This window comes from Stegostoma tigrinum, chromosome 13, assembly GCF_030684315.1.
Source record: "Stegostoma tigrinum isolate sSteTig4 chromosome 13, sSteTig4.hap1, whole genome shotgun sequence".
Taxonomy (NCBI): domain Eukaryota; kingdom Metazoa; phylum Chordata; class Chondrichthyes; order Orectolobiformes; family Stegostomatidae; genus Stegostoma; species Stegostoma tigrinum.
In genome coordinates this window covers 35,802,438-35,822,820 of record NC_081366.1, presented here as the reverse complement: position 1 = coordinate 35,822,820, position 20,383 = coordinate 35,802,438, and the positions used below count along the sequence as shown (strand labels likewise).

The 20,383-nt window shown below is 41.4% G+C and overlaps 1 protein-coding gene across 8 annotated transcripts in view; it reads left to right on the top strand.

Moving 5' to 3' along the window:
• The window catches only part of LOC125458535 (kelch-like protein 3), a 135,325-nt gene that overhangs the window by 68,177 nt on the left and 46,765 nt on the right, over positions 1-20,383 (top strand). For 7 of the 8 annotated variants that reach the window (XM_048543896.2, XM_048543894.2, XM_059650674.1 and 4 more), the window contains 2 exons: positions 5,935-6,044; positions 18,255-18,371. In XM_048543896.2, coding sequence (XP_048399853.1) covers positions 5,935-6,044; positions 18,255-18,371 — 227 coding nt within the window. The remainder of the gene's footprint in view (positions 1-5,934; positions 6,045-18,254; positions 18,372-20,383) is intronic. The other variant, XM_059650675.1, reaches the window with a different exon arrangement.

Below are 20,383 nucleotides of genomic sequence, written 5' to 3'. Positions count from 1 at the left end.
ACCTCAATTCTGGATAATAAAGTGTGAAGCTGGATGAACACAGCAGGCCAAGCAGCATCTCAGGAGCACAAAAGCTGATGTTTCGGGCCTAGACCCTTCATCAGAGAGGGGGATGGGGTGACGGTTCTGGAATAAATAGGGAGAGAGGGGGAGGCGGACCGAAGATGGAGAGAAAAGAAGATAGGTGGAGAAGAGAGTATAGGTGGGGAGGTAGGGAGGGGATAGGTCAGTCCAGGGAAGACGGACAAGTCAAGGAGGTGGGATGAGGTTAGGAAATGGAGGTGCAGCTTGGGGTGGGAGGAAGGGATGGGTGAGAGGAAGAACAGGTTAGGGAGGCAGAGACAGGCTGGGCTGGTTTTGGGATGCAGTGGGGGGAGGGGAAAAGCTGGGCTGGTTGTGTGGTGCAGTGGGGGGAGGCGATGAACTGGGCTGGTTTTGGGATGCGGTGAACCGAGCAGAGGTGTTCTGCAAAGCGGTCCCCAAGCCTCCGCTTGGTTTCCTCAATGTAGAGGAAGCTACACCGGGTACAGTGGATGCAGAGAACCTCAGCAAGTTAACATTTCAAATCCAATGACTCTTCTACAGAACAGTTTGCAGCTTGGCAAAAATTGGTATATATTCTGAAGACGGGCATGAGGAGGTGGAGATATAGCCCAGAGAGAGAGAGAAAACAGCAATTGGGCATTTGTTGGATTGGTTGTGGTAAAATTAGTCTCCGTGATGACAAGGCCTGGAATGAGGGGGTGGGCAAAGGACACAGATGGGGGTGTTCAGGGCCTAAAATTACTGAACTCCCTTGTGACTCCCTTGTTCGCTCCACACTGCCCTCCAACCCCACCACACCCGGCACCTTCCCCTGCAACCGCAGGAAGTGCTACACTTGCCCTCACGCCTCCTCCCTCACCCCCATCCCAGGCCCCAAGATGACTTTCCATATTAAGCAGAGGTTCACCTGCACATCTGCCAATGTGGTATACTGTATCCATTGTACCCAGTGTGGCTTCCTCTACATTGGGGAAACCGAGCGGAGGCTTGGGGACCACCTTTGCAGAACACCTCCGCTCGGTTTGCAATAAACAACTGCACCTCCCAGTCGCGAACCGTTTCAACTCCCCCTCCCATTCTTTAGATTACATGTCCATCATGGGCCTCCTGCAGTGTCACAATGATGCCACCCGAAGGTTGCAGGAACAGCAACTCATATTCCGCTTGGGAATCCTGCAGCCCAATGGTATCAATGTGGACTTCACCGGCTTCAAAATCTCCCCTTCCCCACTGCATCCCAAAACCAGCCCAGTTCGTCCCCTCCCCCCACTGTGTCCCAAAACCAGCCCAGCCTGTCTCTGCCTCCCTAACCTGTTCTTCCTCTCATCCATCCCTTCCTCCCACCCCAAGCTGCACCTCCATTTCCTACTTACTAACCTCATCCCACCTCCTTGACCTGTCCGTCTTCCCTGGACTGACCTATCCCCTCCCTACCTCCCCACCTGTACTCTCCTCTCCACCTATCTTCTTTTCTCTCCATCTTCAGTCCGCCTTCCCCTCTCTCCCTATTTATTCCAGAACCGTCACCCCATCCCCCTCTCTGATGAAGGGTCTCGGCCCGAAACGTCAACTTTTGTGCTCCTGAGATGCTGCTTGGCCTGCTGTGTTCATCCAGCTTCACACTTTATTATCTTGGATTCTCCAGCATCTGCAGTTCCCATTATCACTCCACCTCAATTCTGCTGAGGCGGAAAATCTAGGCAATCTTTTGCAACAACTCCGAACAAGTTCAGACTATATTGCAAAATATAAACATTTTCAAGCATTTTCTAATTTAATTAATGTGCCTTTCTTAATGTGTTTCTTATTGAAACTTCAAGGCTTGCTGCAAAATTTATATTACGTGTTTGTTATTAGATCATTTGAGCCAGAGAATTATTTTCTTAATTTCTAAAGTGCCCTTCAAGGCAAGTGTTACTTCACATACATCGAGCTCATTGTTGTGCCTTTGGGTTTCACCGTCCACTGCCTTCATTAGATTACTTGTAAACTAAAATTAGCTCAGTTTCCAAAGCTCCAGTTGTAACAAAAGATTTTCTTTCTAGCGAAAAGTGAAGGATGCTTGGTAAATCATGTCCTCCTATTCTTTTTTCTTCAATTATGGACATAAGTAAAGCCTAAGAAAATTGCATGCCTAAGATTTGTATGCCCCTCACTAGGTCACCAGAAAAGCCCACGCCTTAATTTCAATCGCAGGAATTTGGCTGAAACAGTGTAGAAATTTCATAGGTGGACTGTTAAATTTTACAGATGAAAAACTTGTGATATTGTTTCAAATATAGTATTTTCATGTGCTAAATTAAAGCCTGTCAAGGTGAAGTGGGGATGGGTAAAATAATTTAGAGATATTAGGATCTGCAGATGCTAGAGAATCTGAGATAGCAAGGTCTAGAGCTGGATGAACACAGCAGGCCAAGCAGCATCAGAGGAGCAGGAAAGCTAATATTTCGTGTCTAAAACCTTCTTCAGAAACAGCGGAGGGGAATGGGATTCTGAAATAAATAGGGAGGGTGGGAGGCGGATAGAAGATGGATAAGGGAGAAGATAGGTGGTGAGGAGACACAGGTTGAAGAGGCTGGTGTGGAGCCAGTAAAGGTGAGTGTAGATGGGGAGTTAGGAAGGGGATAGGTCAGTCCAGGGAAGATGGACAGGTCAAGGGGGCGGGATGAGGCTAGTAGGTAGGAGATGGGGTTGGGGCTTGAGGTGGGAGGAGGGGATAGGTGGGAGGAAGGACAGGGTAGGGAGGTGGGGACAAGCTGGGGTAGTTTTGGGATGCGGTTGGAGGAGGGGAGATTTCGAAGCTTGTTAAGTCCACATCGATACCATTGAGCTGCAGGGTTCCCAAGTGAAATCTGAGGTGCTGTTCCTATAACCTTCGGGTGGCATCGCTGTGGTATTGCAGGAGGCCTTGGATGGACATGTCATCTGAGGAATGAGAAAAGGAGTTGAAATGGTTTGAGACTGGGAGGTGCAGTTGTTTGTTGCGAACCGAGCGTAGGTGTTCCGTAAAGCAGTCCCCAAGCCTCCGCTTGGTTTCCCTGATGTAGAGGAGGCCACATCTGGAACAGTGGATACAGTATACGGTGTTAGCAGATGTGCAGGTGAACATCTGCTTGATGTGGGAGGTCTTCTTAGGACTTGGGATGGGGGTGAGGCGGGAGGTGTAGGGGCAGATGTAGCACTTCCTGCAGTTGCAGGGAAAAGTGTCGGGTGTGGTGGGGCTGGAGGGGACTGTGGAGCGGACAAGGGAGTCACGGAGAGAATGGTCCCTCTGGAAAGCAGATAAAGGTGGGGGCGTGGGGGAAATGTCTTTGGTGGTGGGGTCAGATTGCAGATGGAGGAAGTGTTCGAGGATGATGCGTTGGATCCAGAGTTTGGTGGGGTGGTACGTTAGGACGAGGGGGATTCTGTTTTGGTTGTTAGTACAGGGAGCGGGTGTGAGGGATGAGTCGCGGGAAATGCGGCAGACATGGTCGAGGGCGTTCTCGACCACTGAGGGAGGGAGGTTGCAGTCTTTGAAAAACAAGGACATCTGAGATGTTTGGGAGTGGAATGCCTCATCCTGGGAGTAGATGTGGAGGAGGTGAAGGAGTTGGGAATAAGTGATGACATTTTTGTCGGAAGATGAGTGGGAGGAGGTGTATTCTAGGTAGCTATTAAGAGTCGGTAGGCTTGAAATGGATATCAGTTTCTGGGCGGTTGCCAGAGATGGAGATAGAGGTCCAGGAAGGAGAGAGAGGTATCAGAGATGGTCCCGTTGAACTTAAGGTTGGGATGGAAGGTATTGGTGAAGTGGATGAACTGTTTGAGTTCCTCGTGGGAACACGAGGCAGCGCCGATACAGTCATCGATGTAACAGAGGACGAGGTTAGGTTTAGGGCCAGTGTAGCTTCGGAAGAGGGATTGTTCCATGTAACCTGCAAAGAGGCAGGCATAGCTTGGGCCCATGTGGGTACCCATGGCCACCACTTTGTCGGAAGTGGGAGGAATTGAAAGTGAAGTTGTTAAGGGTGAGGATGAGTTCAGTTAAACAGATGACGGTGTCAGTGCAGGGGGACTGGTTGGGCCTGCAGGACAAGAAGAAGCAGAGGGCTGGGGGCAATGTAGTTGTATAGGGATTAGAAGTCCCTATATTAGAAGGTGACGTGTTGGGGACTAGGGAATCAGAGGTTTTGGAGGAGGTGGAGGGTGTGGGTGGTGTTACGGACCAAGGTGGCAAGTTGCTGGACCAAGGGGGAGAAAATGGAGTTGAGATAATTAGAGGTTGGTTCAGTGGGGCAGGAGCAGGCAGAGACAATGGGTCAACCAGGGCAGCCAGGTTTGTGGATTTTGGGAGGGAGATAGAAATGGGCAGTATGGGAACGATGAGGTTAGAGGCTGTGGGTGCGAGGTCACCTGAAGTGATGAGATTGTAGGTGGTTTGGGAGAATATGTTTTGGTGGTCGGGGGTGGGGTTCACAATCAAGGGGGCGGTAGGAGGAGGAGTCAAAAAGTTGGCGTCTGGCCTCAGCGATGCAGAGTTCAGTGCCATACTACAACTGCACCTCCCTTGTCTGCGGATTTACTGGTGACGTTGGGATTGGAGTGGAGGGCTGCACGTTCTGTGGGTGAGAGGGCTTGAGAGGTTGAGGTGATTGATGTCTCGATGGCATTTGGAGATGAAGAAGTCTGGGGAGGGTAGGAGGCCTTGGGGTGGTGTAGGTAAATAACCTAATAATTATTATTACTATTTCCATATCTATCGTTCTAAATCCTGACTGCATCGTGTCTATAACTTGGATTGCAGAAGTATGTTCATTAAGCTGGCTGTCGATGTAACTCATTAGATTGGCTATTAAGTACGCTTTGGTGAGGTCTATGTTAGGAGTTTGTTTTAAATTTTTAAAAAGTTTATTCACAAGATGAGCGCAGAGCTGCCTAAGCCAGCATTTATTGCCCATCCCTAATTGCCTAGATGGCAGTTTAAGAGTCAGTTACCTGTAGACCAGACATTAGTGAATGAAATAGGTTTTTGCAACAATTGGCAGTGGATTCGTGGTCAACATTAGACTCTTACTTCCAGATTTTTATTGAATTCACATTCTACTGTCTGCTGTGGCACAATTCGAACCTGGGTCCCCATGACGTTACTTAGGCCAAGTGCCAATACCATTAGGCCATCACTTCACCAACAATTTAAATGATCTGCTTAAAGGTCTGTGCAATTTGTTTGATTTGAGTCAATGTTGTGCTAATTTTTCCACTTTTTCAGAGCTTAATTACTTATATCCGTTTGAGTACTCTTTTTGTATGATTATATCTTTATAGCAATCAACATGGTTCCTTGACCATTTGGAAATATAATTTTTCATCCTTTCTGAATCAAGTGGCTGATTTTACCTAAATTAGCAGTTTCCCAATTCCCACGTTTTACACAGATTAAAAATGTGAAAAATGTATTTCTCAAAATAGCTTTGTCATCTCTCTTTGTTTCTTTCACTTACAAAAATTTTGCCATCTCAATTTTTTTTATTTAGTAATATCTTTTCAGAGGTTTTTCTTTAATTCCCCAATCGAACTTAAGTGCATTATGAGCATTGAAAAACCCAGTCAACCTTTTTACTATATTAAAGTACACTGTATCACTGCACAATGACTTGAAGATACATTTTTGTAAAACAATAACAACTTTAAAAAGAGGCTGTTTGATCAAAGTACTTTAGCTGTGGCACTACTAATAACGTGAGCACCTCAAATAGCTTTGAAGTTATATCTTGTCAACAATGGCAGAAAACATGGTGATTATTTAACTAGAGTGGAGAATTTTGTAGTTCCAAAGAAATTAACAAAATCTGTTGTTTCTGTAAGTTTAATCTTATGTTCATGTTTCCTATTCTTTTTCCCGAACAGAGCAACATTTTCCTGATGTAATGCTAGGTGAAGAATTTCTTAGTCTGAATCTGGATCAAGTATGCAGTTTGATATCAAGTGATAAGCTGACAGTTGCCTCAGAAGAAAAGGTATATCTTAAATTTATTGGATGAAGGCTTGAGTCTAAGTGTAGTTACCATCTCTGAAGATTTCTTTTTTTAAAAAGTAAGAATTTCCCAGCTATGAGCAGAAAGGGTTGCACAAGATTTCATATTCTGAAACTTTTATTGTTCATAACAAACTAAAATCAACATTAACTAAACATTAAGCAATTATTATGCCAAATTACAGAAAAGGTGTTTCCTCATAAGCTGCTTTTCAGCTGTGCTGATTAATTAATGCCAAATGTATACATTATGCCACCCTCTCAGCAGACATGTAGCCTGTAGATTAAAGTGTCAAATTCCTCTTGGTTGTGAACTACGCTACCAAATGTGATAGCCTTTGGACGATGTATTAAACTGAGGCCCTGTGTGCCCCTCAGGTGAATGTGTGGCCCCAGTGTGTCATCTTTGCTTTGGAAAATTCACTCTTAACCAAATTCATAACCAAATTGGCTTTTTCTGGCTGATCAGAGTCAAATGGTTTAAAAGTTCTTCCACGATTTAGCTAAAAACAGCCAAATCATTGATGGAAGGAGTGCAGTTACATATACCTTGAATTAATTTATTGTTTAGTCATTGGAACATTGCTGGTGTATTTTCCATTCCAAATGGCATGAATTTAACAGCAGATGTACTTTCAGTACAAAGAAGCCAATTATTCTTTGGCTTAATTTGTGTCTGGACCTTGCCAGTATTATTTTGGTAAGCCCATCTTTTGAAATGAATCATGTTAGAGTTGTGCAATGTAATCCTCAGTTCTTGAAATAGGAGTTGGCTCTGCTTTTGATTCCACATTGACTTTATGATAATATAGACTCTTATTGACCCATCTAATTTAGGCCACATCATAAAAGGTGAGCTACAGCTTCTGTAAATTTGATTTTATGATGGAAAAGGCAAGATTGAACATTCTGTTTTCCAGAACTGAAGCTCATCTTCCTGGTTTGAGTCCTCTCATTTCATATCTCTACGTTAGTGCAAAATATGAATATATTTAATGGCAAGTTGTAACAAAGGAATTCCCTTATCTCAGTTATTAAGACATTCTCGGAAATAGGCTCTATACGTAGTCTTCAGAGTTTTTTGTCACCTTTCCAGTGCACCTAGAGATTGTTGGTGATGAGCAGAAGATGTATATTGTTTATCACCAAACTTTCTTTCATTTATTTGAATGTTTGACATAAAATTTGAACCTTGGTCTGATTGTATTTTACTGAATCCATATCTTGTAAAATATTGAACTATTTTTCTGCTACCATTTTTTGCAGTAATTTTCCCCAAAAGAACCGCTTCAGGAAATCTTGTGGCAACATTCATAATCATTAAAAGATACTGGTCCCTACTCCTGGTTTTAGGTGGGACTTCCAACACAATCTATTAAGACTCTGCTAAATGGTTATTCAAAAATTGGTATCAGAATTTAAGATGCAGTTTAATTGAAGATAGGCATCACCCCACTACTTGACATGTATGGCATCCCTGGAAAAACATGAATACATATATTACGTAATCCTGGTCAATAAAAATGCTTTGATATTTTAAACTTTGTTTTTCTAATACCTAAGTGATCTGCCATTAGCAGTTTATGAGCGTCCCATGAAATTTCATTATGGTATGTGGAACCGTCAACTGATGGGCCACTGCTTGTTCCTCATTAGCTGGTATTTGAAGTGGTCTCCAGTTCCCCATTAAGACATTTGCTTTCAAGGAATAGCATTCAAGTGTTGTTTGAGTCAGCCTCTGAGCAAGCTGTTTGGAATAACTATTTCATTCCCAATTCATTTGTTGCATTTGTGTTAATGAAGATGGGCTAAACTTATCGGCTGCATTCTCAATGTCTTCATTTTCTAAAATCGGAAATTTAGTTATCAGATACAAATAATCTCCCTGTTTAATAGACTCCTTTTCTTGTGTCTACTTTTTGTGAACCTGAGATCTAGTTACAACACAGTCAGGAAACCAACCATGATGATTCTCTTCTAATATTCTCTTACTTTTACCTCCACTGGTTGCAGCACCAACCATGGCGAAGCCAGTATTCTTGAACCTGTCAGGTCATTTCCCAAAACAAAATCAGTTCTTTCTGCAGGAATTTCTTTCACACTACATCTTCTACTACATCTTTTCCTTTCATCAAGTTATTCTTTAGTCCAACACTCAATGAGGCTGGTTTGTAACCTCCATGTACATCTCTGATTAATATTTTCTCATTTGTTTAAGCAGTTTGGAAAACAAATAATATCAGACAGCATCAATAACTGACATGGTCCAGTGACAATCAATATCTTTATTGGTTTATCACTTGATTTGAATCGTAAGATAATACCTTTCCATTAGAGATAAAGTACTTGAAACATCCAACAATCTGAATTTCCTTGTCAATCTTTGAAAAATAATTTTCCTATCTGCCCTGAGTCTCGTCCCCTTAGTTCATTCTAAGGGAACGTTCCCTTCGTGCTACTGCTAGTTTTAATACCTAGTTCTGTATGTTGATGATCTGAATGGATACTCTTTCAGTATCTCAAAAGCTTTGACTTCTCTCATGTTTCAGAGGACTGGTTGTGTTGCCAAGGGTTAAACAAATTGTAAATGTCTCCCTTTGTGCCTGATGCTGAAATAACTCAGTCTTTCTGTCTGAAGTGAGTCAAGAATGATTGTCCTGTGACTACTCGGAACCAATGTTTTAGGCACCTTTTGTTAATTTAACGTGAAATTAGCTTTTTTGCAAAATACATCCTTACAGAGTCATGAATCACAACTTTATACTTGAATATTATTGGTGTGTGCTCCTACATAGAAGCCTCTTTAATTTTTACTTAGCTGAATAAATAAATCCACTAGAAGGTCATAGTCAGTGTTTAAGCATGTGTTTCCAGCAGTAAAGTTTTATGATTAACTAAGAAAAAGTGAGAACTGTGATTTACTTTAGATTCTGTTGCATATTTTTATTTAGATTGTGTAGTTAAGTGTAGCTTTGGGGACTGTTACACCTCACACATATATCATGTCAAATTCAAGGGCGAGGAAACAGAATCCACATTACCACAGTGCTGATTCCTGAGCTGTAAAAATTTTATCTTTAGTATAATGCACAAACAAAAATAAGCACAAACACTATAAATGTCCTGGTTATAGTCTTAGAATATTTTGTTGATATGTTAATGAAAGGAAACAGACACTGTACATAGTATCTATCGTCCAAATAGTCTTTTAAAGTACTCAAGATATCTGATGGATCTTTGATAATTCAATATAAGTTCACATCTGCAGATGATAATTCTACTGTTTCAGGAGCATGAAACGCAAGGGACTCTATTTAAATAATGTTCCACTTGGGTTTAATAACTTCTAATAAAACTGTAAATCTCCAATCTTTGAAAATGGTCGTTCTAACATCTCTTTACTAGAACATCATAAATCTAATATTAGAAATATTCTTTAAATCTGTATTCTGTAGTATGCCAGCTACGTTTTTCAGATTTTATAGCTTTCTCCTTTCCATTTAAACTACTGAAAATCCTAATTTGTGCAGTCAGATTTAGGTTAGTTAAAATCATAGAATTGTACCTTACAGAAGAGACCCTTCAGCCCATTGAATCTGTACTGCCAAAAATACATTACTACCTACACTAGTCCCACTTTCCTGCACTAGGCCCATAGCATTGAATATTGTAACATTTCAGGTGCCCATTCAAGTAGTTTTCAAGAGGTAAGGTTTTCTGCCCCAACTATCCTCCTAGGCAGTGCTTTTCAGACCCCCACCACCCTGTTGGGGAAAATCCTTTTCCTCCAGATCCTTTCTAGATTTCCTACCTTTCTCCATAATTTCGATATAAAATACAAGTAGTATACCTGAGTCCCAGTGTGGCTAATTTTACACTTTTCTATATTAAACTTAGAATGAAAAGGTCCATCAACCAATATTATATTATCAGCACAATAATATTCATTTACTATTTAAAAAAAAACTCATTACATAGCATAAATGCTTGCTTCTTGCACTTTGTCCCTGTAAGGTGTAAAGACAGATTTCTGTTTGCAGTGACTTGCTTTAAAAAGAAAAGGGCATTTTCCCATAGCGGTTATTCTTTTATGGCAGGAATGATAACCTGTACCACCTGTGGTCATCACTAATCATGCACATTTATCTCTGAGGAATTGGCAGATATACTTTGCTCAAGAAGATGCAGAGATCTGGTTGTTCTAGTGCACGCATCACGGAAGGATAGTATGCAAGTAACGCTAGTAATCAAGAAAGCCAATAGAATATTATGATTTATTACCGGGGAATTGAATGTAAGAGTAGGGACGTTATGTTTCAGTTACACAGGACATTGCGGAGACTGCATCTGGAGTACTGTGTACAGTATTGGGCACCATACTGATGAAAGAATGTTCATGCATTGGAAGCAGTTCAGAGAAGAGTTAATAATCGTCTAACGCCTGGAATTAGCAGATCGCTGTATGAGGGAAGACTAGACAGGCTAGATCAGTATTCTCTGGAGTTTAGAAATGTTAGGGATGACTTAATTGAAACATATGAGATCCTGAGGGGACTTGACAAGGCAGATGTTGAAAGCGTGTTTCCTGTTGTGGAAGAATTTAGAATTAAGGCTTATGGTTTAAAAATAAAGGGTTGCCCATTTAAAAAAGAGATGCGGAAACATGTTTCTCTTTCAGGATTGTAAGCCTTTGGAAAGCAGTGGATAGAGATCCTTTAGATATTTTTAAGGCAGAGGCCAAAAGATTCTTAATTACCGAGCGGAAGATAGATCGGGGTTCGCAGAAATGTAGAACTGAGATAAAAATCTCATCAGCCATGATCTTATTGAACGACAGAGCTGTTTAAAAGCGCTGAATGGCATACTGTAGTTTCTTGATCATATCTTCGTTATATGGAATATAATTTTGAGAAATTCTTTCAGTTACACTTCCAGAAGAACCTTCAGGTTTCCCTCTACTCTCTCCTTTAGTTATGCCAGAGATAGGTGATATTAGCTGAGCAGTTTGTTCTGTGGCAGTTGTTACCAACTGAAAAACTCAAATGGAAATTCCAAACATGCAAAAAATTGTTCAAAAATGACACCTATAAAACCCAGTCAGAAAACCAGTCAGTGTTTTCCCTGACGTAATCAGGTGACCAAGGCTAGCCATTATCTGGAACTATGTAGTTTCTAAGAAACTGCCCTGTTTTAAAAATGAATCCTGTTGCATCTATTCATTAATCTTTTGTAGAAAAACAATCTAAGCACTCCACAAACCCTCAAACCTGCCCACCGAAATTATTCAAACATAAATTATATCTCTAAAAATCTTGATAGTCTGTTGAACAATAAACTGTTATCTTTACAATATGAAGCCCAAATGTACAATCCTGATATATGTAAATTAGGCAAAACATTTCAAAGCCAATGTTGGAAGGTTTATGTTTGTGAATTGCTTGCTTGACCTGATGCTGTGCTGCTCAATGGCAATGCTAGTACTGTTTTAATTTGTTAATGTACTTCATTTTTTGTGGGGTGTTTGAGTAAGTGAATAATGCATATTTCACTGAATATAGGAGATAGTTCACTTAAATTTTCAAAGGCTTTTTGATGCACTTATTTCCATAAAACCAGTAAGGAACTTTAAGGCAATGAAACAATTGTCACATTTTATATGACAGTGCTCCAAGGAAGCACTGTGACTAATTACCATGTTGTAATTGTGCAGCATGAATACAAGTTATTATTGGCTAGAGAGGTGGCATGTAATCAACAGTATGAGAACATGATTTGTTTGGGAAAAACTAATCCTTTGCAGTACTCATGATAGATAGCAGTTGTATCACAAAATTTGCTGCTGACACAAACTTTGTGATCAAGAAATGTGCAGAAAGTAGAGCAACTGTCTACAGAGAGGCTTGAAGCATTATATGGATAGTTTGAAATGTGTCGATTTTAATGTGAAATGTAGACTAATACATATGCTATCTGGCCATAGAGTTAAATCATGTGGCGTATACATTGTGCAAAGGTGTGATACTAGCCTGGTAACTTCAAATAAAGCACTCCATAAAGATCTTGTTATCTTTGGTGTGGATTTCACTTTTCTAGTTTTTAATTTAATTTTGGCAACAAGTCAAAGTGATCTCCAGCCATTCAAAAACAGTGATCCCATCAAGCAGAGAAGCAACTAATTACTCAAGAATTCTCTAAGTAGCAAGCCAGAAAGTCGAAACACTGATTAGCATTCACACTTCTGGTATTTTAGAGACAGTGAATTCAGGACAAAATAATACACACAAGACCAAAGTAGAAATTGAAATGTATGCTTTAACAAAATATCTGATTTTTAAAGTCATAAATGGACATATAGTGAAATTAGTCATATTCAGATGATCAAAAACTCCACTTGTGGCAAAGTAGTTGGCCATTTTTACCAGGGGAATAGGGAATCCAGCTGAAATTCTGGACTAGCAACACTCAATTAACTAGACTTGTGCACACTTCTGGTTGTATGACCAATCACGACAGAGTTAGGCCATGCTAGAGCCCAGAATTACAGACAAGCCATCATTTGATATTGACATCTCTCTGTGAAAAGACATTCAAACTCAGTTGGTTAAACTTGTGAGCAAGTTAAAGTACTGTGGATTGGAGATAAAATTAGGTTGAAGAGTCTGATAAATACCTGCCCACTCACTCACCTGATTTCCTAATTGAAGCTAGTGGAAGGATGCTTTTTGAATGGAGGATTGTGACTAATGGTATTCCACAGGGATTAGTGCTGGGACCTCTGTTGTTCATGATCTACATAAATGATTTGCTGGAAAACATAGCTGACCTAATTAGTAAGTTTGCAGATGATGCAAAGATTGATGAAGTTGTGGATAGTGAGGAGGAATTTCAGAGGATACGTCAGGATATAGATCAGTTGGAGGCATGGGCAGAAAAATGGTGAATGGAGTTTAATCCGAACAAACGTAGTAAGGGCATGGAATGCCCTGCCTGCAATGGTAGTAGACTCGCCAAGTTTAAGGGCATTTAAATGGTCATTGGAAAATAGATGATAATGGAATAGTGTAGGTTAGATGGGCTTCAGATTGGTTTCACAGGTCGGTGCAACATCAAGGGCCAAAGGGCCTGTACTGCGTTGTAATGTTCTACGTTCTATGTAAGCGTGAGTTGATGCATTTTGGAAGGTCAAGTACAGGTGGAAATTATACATTAAATGGCAGAACCCTTGCAGAGGGATCTGGGTGTGCAGGTCCACAAATCACTGAAGGTGGCAGCACAGGTAGATAAAGTAGCAAAAAAAGCTTTATGGCATGCTTGTCTTCATGGGAAGGGGCATTGAGTATAAGGATAAACAAGTTATGCTGCAGCTTTATGGAACTTTAGTTCAGCCACACTTGAAATATTGTGTATGGTTCTGGCCACCACACTACTGGAAGGATGTGGATGCTTTGGAGATGATAGAGAAGGTTTAACAGGATCTTGCTTGGTGCTGGGATTTAGGCTAAGAAGAAAGGTTGGATAAGACTGGGTTTAATTTCACTAGAATGCTGAAGGTTGACGGGTGACCTGAAAGAAGTTTATAAGATTGTGAATGACATGGATAGAGTGGAAGGTGTAAGGCTTTTTCCCAGGGTGGAGGAGTTAGCTTGAAGGGCTGTTGAGCCTGTTCCTGTGCTGCATTGTTCTTTGAAGCTGCGAAGAATGTAGAGATGCTCTGCTTTTTCTCTGTGCTGCACAAAATCACACAAAATATGTTTGATTGTGTTAACATGTATCACACTCATCCAAAAGTAGCATGTGAAGTAGAAAAATGTTGATTTTCCAGTGCTAATGCTCAACAGTTTTCAATACCTTTTACTGTTCACGGTTAGACTATTGTAAGGTGTGAACAAATTCAAAAATAAAGACATTATTGAAACATTAACTATGTAAGTTTTATGTAGAGTAGGTTTGTAGGCAAATCTGTTTACATCAGAGCTTTCTCAGCTATGTTGAAGTTCTGCTTAACCCATTTGTGGATGGACCCCCATTATAGAATTATCAAGGTTTTACTGTATTTGACATTCCATAAGTATAAGTTATTCACTCACTGACAGAGAGCTTGCCCAGAGAGCTTGAACTTTAGCATGGTATTAAAAATCCACCGGCACTTCATTTAACAAATGTAATCTTTTCAATAACTTTACAGCATAACTAATTTCATAAAACTGGAAGTTATTATTAGGTCAGTAATGTCTAGAGGACCTATACACACCCTTTGAAGCGTACGTTCACTAACAGCAGTTTTATAGAGTTCTACAATTAACGGTTCATCTGAGGACCTCAGAAGTTACTGTTAATTTAGCAAAGTAATGACCATGAAGGTGGCAGTTTCATTGTTACTACTCTCAAATCCAGGCCAATTTAAAAGATTAGAGCCCAAGAAAGGACTTTGGAGTGATCGCTGTATTGCTCGTAAACAAAACTTTTGTATTTCTGTACACGTGACAATAAATAAATCAATCATTGATTTTACCCTGCCACAGTTCCCAAAGAGACTAACAAGGATAGAAGAAAGGAATCCTCAATCAATTGCAAAGGTCTTTAACACAGCCTTTGGTCAATAGGATCTATCTCTTTTCCCACTCAATAGATTTTATCCTTAAGTCACTCTCATTGGGAGCCTGTTCTATCTGAGGTTTCAAGATATGGTTAACACAGAAGCCAAAAGTCTCTGAAACGTCATTCTTACTGTGGTCAGGGCAGGCTATTTTTCTTTGCTTTCCAGAGTTCTTTCCGATCAATCAATCAATCAACCAACCAACCAACCAACATCACTCAATTAACAACTTTGTTCTCTGATACGGTCAGAAGCTTTTAGCACGACTGAGCTATTTGCACCAGTCTTAGGATTCAATCTGTTTTCTCATTCATCGCTTTCTCAAGAGCCTTGGGATTTTGTTTTAATTCTCACCACCATTTAGAAAACTAATCTATTTGCAAAGATGTTAGTTTACTTCTCCCAGGGGCAGAATTTTACAATCCCCTGCTGGGAGCAACCTGCTCTGTACCCTTTCATGTGTCTGTCCCTGCCCCTAGTACAATTTAACCAATGTACATAGAGGCCCACTCCAAGGTACGAGCTCCTGTCCCCAAGTAAGCCTCACCCCATAGCCTCACAAACCTCAGCTCTGCAGCACCATCATTGCATTTTCTGAAGCTTGATACTTTGACATCTGGCAAGACATTCAAACACATGATCCAGCACTGCATGACTCTAGCCTAGAGAATGCTGACTACCTTTGATTGACCAGCAGCTCCCTGATTTGCTGTGCTGCTTGAACCAAAATTCTGCCATCTGCCAGTTGGTGGCCAGTTGACCCATGAATGGTTATGGGGTATTTGGTGTTCCCTCTGTTAGCCCTTCTCCCCAATATTTTGAGCCGTGGGGTAAGATTCTGGAAGCTGGTATGGTTGAAAAGTTCCATCTGAGCTTCTGACCCCCAGCAAGAGTCTTGTGGCTTTGCATGTTCTAGCTTAAGTTGTAACTTGATGACCAATTAGCTTTTGCTTCCTTTGTTTTGATTAACTTGCTCTCCTCTCCATTGCAGTCTCAACCAGAGTATAACATTTGAGAAGTGATGCCATATCAAGAAATTCCAATTGAATCCCTTTCCAAATTTACTTTGGACTTAAATGAATTCATTTCTCCAAAGTGAACTAGTGCAAAATAAATTTTACCAGGGAAGTGAATGTGAAAAATGTCAGGTTAGCCATGATCCTATTGAATAATAGAGCAGACTCAAAGGGCCGAATGGGCCCCTCCTGTTCCAAATTGGTTTTATGTCTTAAAAACCTCTGGTCAATGTAAGTTAAATATTAATGACTCAAAGTCATGGGATGCATCAAGAAGGCTTTGAGCCACAGTCAGAATTTTTTTTAATGAACACCCAACAGAGGTTGAGTAGACTGGGACTATACTCATTTGAATTTAGAAGAATGAGGGGGTTCTCACAGAAATATATATGATGATGAAGGGAATGCATAAAGTAGAAGCAGGGAGGTTGTTTCCACTGGCAGAGGAAACTAGAAATGGGGGGGGGGGTGCATAGCCTCAAAATAGAGGGTACCAGATTTAGGACTGACTTGAGGAGGAACTTCTTCACCAAAAGATTGTGAATCTGTGGAAATCCCTGCCCAGTGAAGTGGTTGAACCTAAGATAGATAGACTTATGAACAGTAAAGGAATTAAGGGTAAGGGTGAGCAGGCTGGTAAATGGAGCTGAGTCCACAAAAAAAGTCAGCCATGATCTTATTGAAAAGCGGAGCAGGCTTGACAGGCCAGATGGCCTACTCCTATTTCTTATGTTCTTGGGGTTGTGATAAATATAATGCCTGGTTTTGGTCATTCTACACATTAATGAATGTATGGATGCAATTGATTGGAAATGTTGTTCTAAGACTTTGTCTAGGTTAAAGAGAAAAGGTTCATAGAGTCTCCTGATTTAGAATGTTTTGTTTTAAGAATGAATTGGAAGAAAGGTGTTTTCTCAAGTTGGAAATTTACATTTGCCAGTCTTCCGTCAGCACCCAGTTTAGTGTTGGGGGTGGTACATTTGGTCTTGCCACTCATAGCTTGCCGTCCATTCACCCTTGAGGGCAACAGGTCCATCAGTTTAAAATAAAAGGCTCAATTGAAATTAACAATAAGTTGATTGTAATAAACAGATCAATAAATGGCACACTACTTGAGTAGTACTCTAGGGAAAGCAAAGGAACTTTAGACACTGTAGAGTGCCTGTCCGTCATGGAAACTGATGTTTCAAAAGTTTAGCAAATTCTTTGACTTGCATGTTGTTGGCATGAGAATATAAGCCTGAAATTATCAGGCATGGAACACTGGTTCTCCAGTAGCATTTACGCAGACTTCTCTGTCTTTGTGGAGGGAGGGGACAGTGTCCTAGGATTTGCATGGTGTCAAGCTTGTCACCTTTTACAAGAATAAAGGCAACTGCAGTAATTGCAAATACATTAGAAGTATTTCCCTGTCAAGTACTGTGGGAAGGGACGAAGCAACCATTGTTGCATACATTTAACTGCAGATATATCCCAAATTCCAGTACGAAGTCAGAACTGGAAAGTCCAGAATCTTTTCTGTCCAGCAGCTGCAAAGAAATAATGTGAACGAAGGAAAGCACTACCTATAACTTTGATCTAGCTACTAACTCTCAGAGCCTGGAACAGTATAATTCAATCAGCATACGTTCACTATTAGACGGACAAGATTTGCAATGGAGCCACCTTTGATCAAAAGGGTGACAGACGTACACACAATTTTTCTGTCAGGAGCGCTGTCCACTGGATCAGTGGCCTGATGGACATCTCTACTGCAGGAACATCTACAAGCAAGATATGAGGCTGGGAGACAAATGGGAGATGGTTGCCAGCGGCCAGCATCTCTGGAGCTTAATTGGTTGGAAGGAGTTTTGGAAGAGCTCCCAGAGAAAACTCTAGATCAGGGAATCCCAAATCTTTCAACCCATTGGCTTAGTCTGTTGAAAGTACTGCAGAGACTGCCAAGCCAGAGTCAAACTGCTGAGCATACAAGGTAATGTTTCACACAATTCACCGTCAAGGCACAAACTTTCGCCTTGTGATTTGGAAAACTACCAGTGCTACTTCAATGAGGTGTGGTTTGATATTGAGGGAGACTTATCTGGTCTTGTCTCCTACCTTACCAACAACTCCAGAAATGGGCCCTCCTGTTAGGGCAACATTGGGATCAAGGCCTGGATTTGTGGAAATTGAGGTCTAAATTTGTTTTTTTTCATTTTCATTATTTTACTCATTTGGGCTATCTGGCCTCCTTCATATCAACAAACCTCAACCAGAATTTTTAACTTATTCTGCTTAGGGAATTGTGGGAGTGGGGTCATGTGCTCATGTTTTCCTATCCTGCCAAATGCTTCCTGCTCCTGTTTCCTTCCAACAAGGGCTTACCTGTGGGCATGGCGCTGGTGTAATTGCTAGGATATTTCTAGGAAATGTGCAAGTAAGAGAAAAAAGCTATTTAACTTGATTTAGACGAGAGGCCATAATTACAAGATTTGATTTGTGGCAAGGAAAGAGGTTGGAACATAAATTTGGTATTAGATTACTAAAATTAATACTCATTTCAGGCCATTCAGACTTCCACCTACTTCTTTCTCACCGGCAGGTATTTGAAGCAGTTATCTCTTGGATAAAGTATGACAAAGAAACTCGCCTGGACCACATGGCAAAACTAATGGAAAATGTTCGCCTTCCACTGCTTCCACGGGATTATCTTGTCCAGGTTAGCAGCAGTGCTCACTTGTGGATTAGGGACCTGAGGTTAGACAGATCCTATCAAGATAACCTTTTTGTCACACGAGCATGTTTCATTTACAGGTTGAAAAAAACACAATTAGCTAAAAAATGGAATGTAACCAAAAAATAACTAAGTTGAGAAGGAACAAAATTCCATCGTGTGAGATATTTGATGTTTTTGCTTTCTATATGTTACCAAAATCATTTCCCAGAAAATCTGTTTGAAGAAGACATGTAAAACTATTTGACAGTGAAGACAGATTTCATTTGTAATTTGGAACAACTTATGACAGAAGCATGGACCTGGATGCTATCATCCCTTTCCATGGCTGGATGTGAGAGTGTAGAAGGATCCCATACAATGGTGAGGAACATGGTAGTGGAATGCCCCTTGCCTACCTGCTTTCATGGCACTTTGCTAGTAGTGATGAAACTGTAGACAGACCTCCAACCTGGAGACCAGTTAAGGCACAAATGGTCAATTAAAAATCTATTCCTGCTGCCGTTGGCATTTTATCAGCAGCAAATGGGCTGTCTGCTATGTGGGGAGGCTGTTTGATGATCTCTGGCCTCCAGGGCAATGCCTCCTCTAAAGAAATATTATCAGTGCGCAGACCTCCAAGATCTGTGTGTGATAATGATGTCTGAAACCAGAAATCAGCACACTAATGTGCACAGAACTTCGGAGTTGTCATGTAGCTTAGAGGGAACATCCTGGATACTAGGGTATGAGAAAAGAGAGTTCTCCTGTTTGGCTGTGTGACCCCTGGAGGTACTCCTGGCAGCAATAGCTGCCTTACAACATTCTCACCAGTCCCTTTATCAGGGTTTGTCTGAGGATCTTAAAGACCCCAGACCCACTTAATTGTTTTATGGGCAACATGCTTTCATGGCACCTTTGCCTTGCAGGTGCAGTCCCTCCAGTGGCCTTTTGTACTTTGTGGCTGCTAAGTGGCTGGCCCTTTGATTAGCTAGCAGCTGTTAGGATACAGGTACCCATCCTTCAAATCTAGAGAGGTTAAAGGCAAATAACCAGTTACAGGATGGTAGAAAAGGGTGATCTTGGGTTGCACGAATGTCTGAAGTGGATTTGGTTATTTGCCGGGACTCCTGCCTTTCTAATTAAATTCTGGCCATAGAAAAGTTTCTGGCATAGAAGGCAGCTGCATCACACAACCAGCCCAGCTCTTCCCCTCCACCCACTGCATCCCAAAACCAGTCCAACCTGTCTCTGCCTCCCTAACCTGTTCTTCCTCTCACCCATCCCTTCCTCCCACCCCAAGCCGCACCCCCATCTCCTACCTACTAACCTCATCCCACCTCCTTGACCTGTCCGTCTTCCCTGGACTGACCTATCCCCTCCCTACCTCCCCACCTATACTCTCTCCACCTATCTTCTTTTCTCTCCATCTTCGGTCCACCTCCCCCTCTCTCCCTATTTATTCCAGAACCGTCACCCCACCCCCCTCTCTGATGAAGGGCCTAGGCCCGAAACGTCAGCTTTTGTGCTCCTGAGATGCTGCTTGGCCTGCTGTGTTCATCCAGCCTCACATTTTGTCGCCATGCACTCTGTTGGGTTTGTGCCATTCAAAAAAGAGCTAACCAACCAAAGTTGCTGAAATCAGCATTGCATTGTTTTTATTTTTAAGTCAACTTTTAAATATCAAACTCCCATTTTCACATTTTAGAAAATTTGTTTTGATTCCAAGTGCTTGCAGTGCACAATGTGATTTTCCCTCAAAAATGTTTTACTTTAGCAGCATCTCAGGAGCACAAAAGCTGACGTTTCGGGCCTAGACTCTTCATGAAGGGTCTAGGCCCGAAACGTCAGCTTTTGTGCTCCTGAGATGCTGCTTGGCCTGCTGTGTTCATCCAGCCTCATATTTAATTATCTTGGAATCTCCAGCATCTGCAGTTCCCATTATCTCTCTCTTTTTCTTTAGCTGCCTGTTTTAGAGAACTATTTGGGGTTGGTGGTGTACTGTATTACAGGACCTC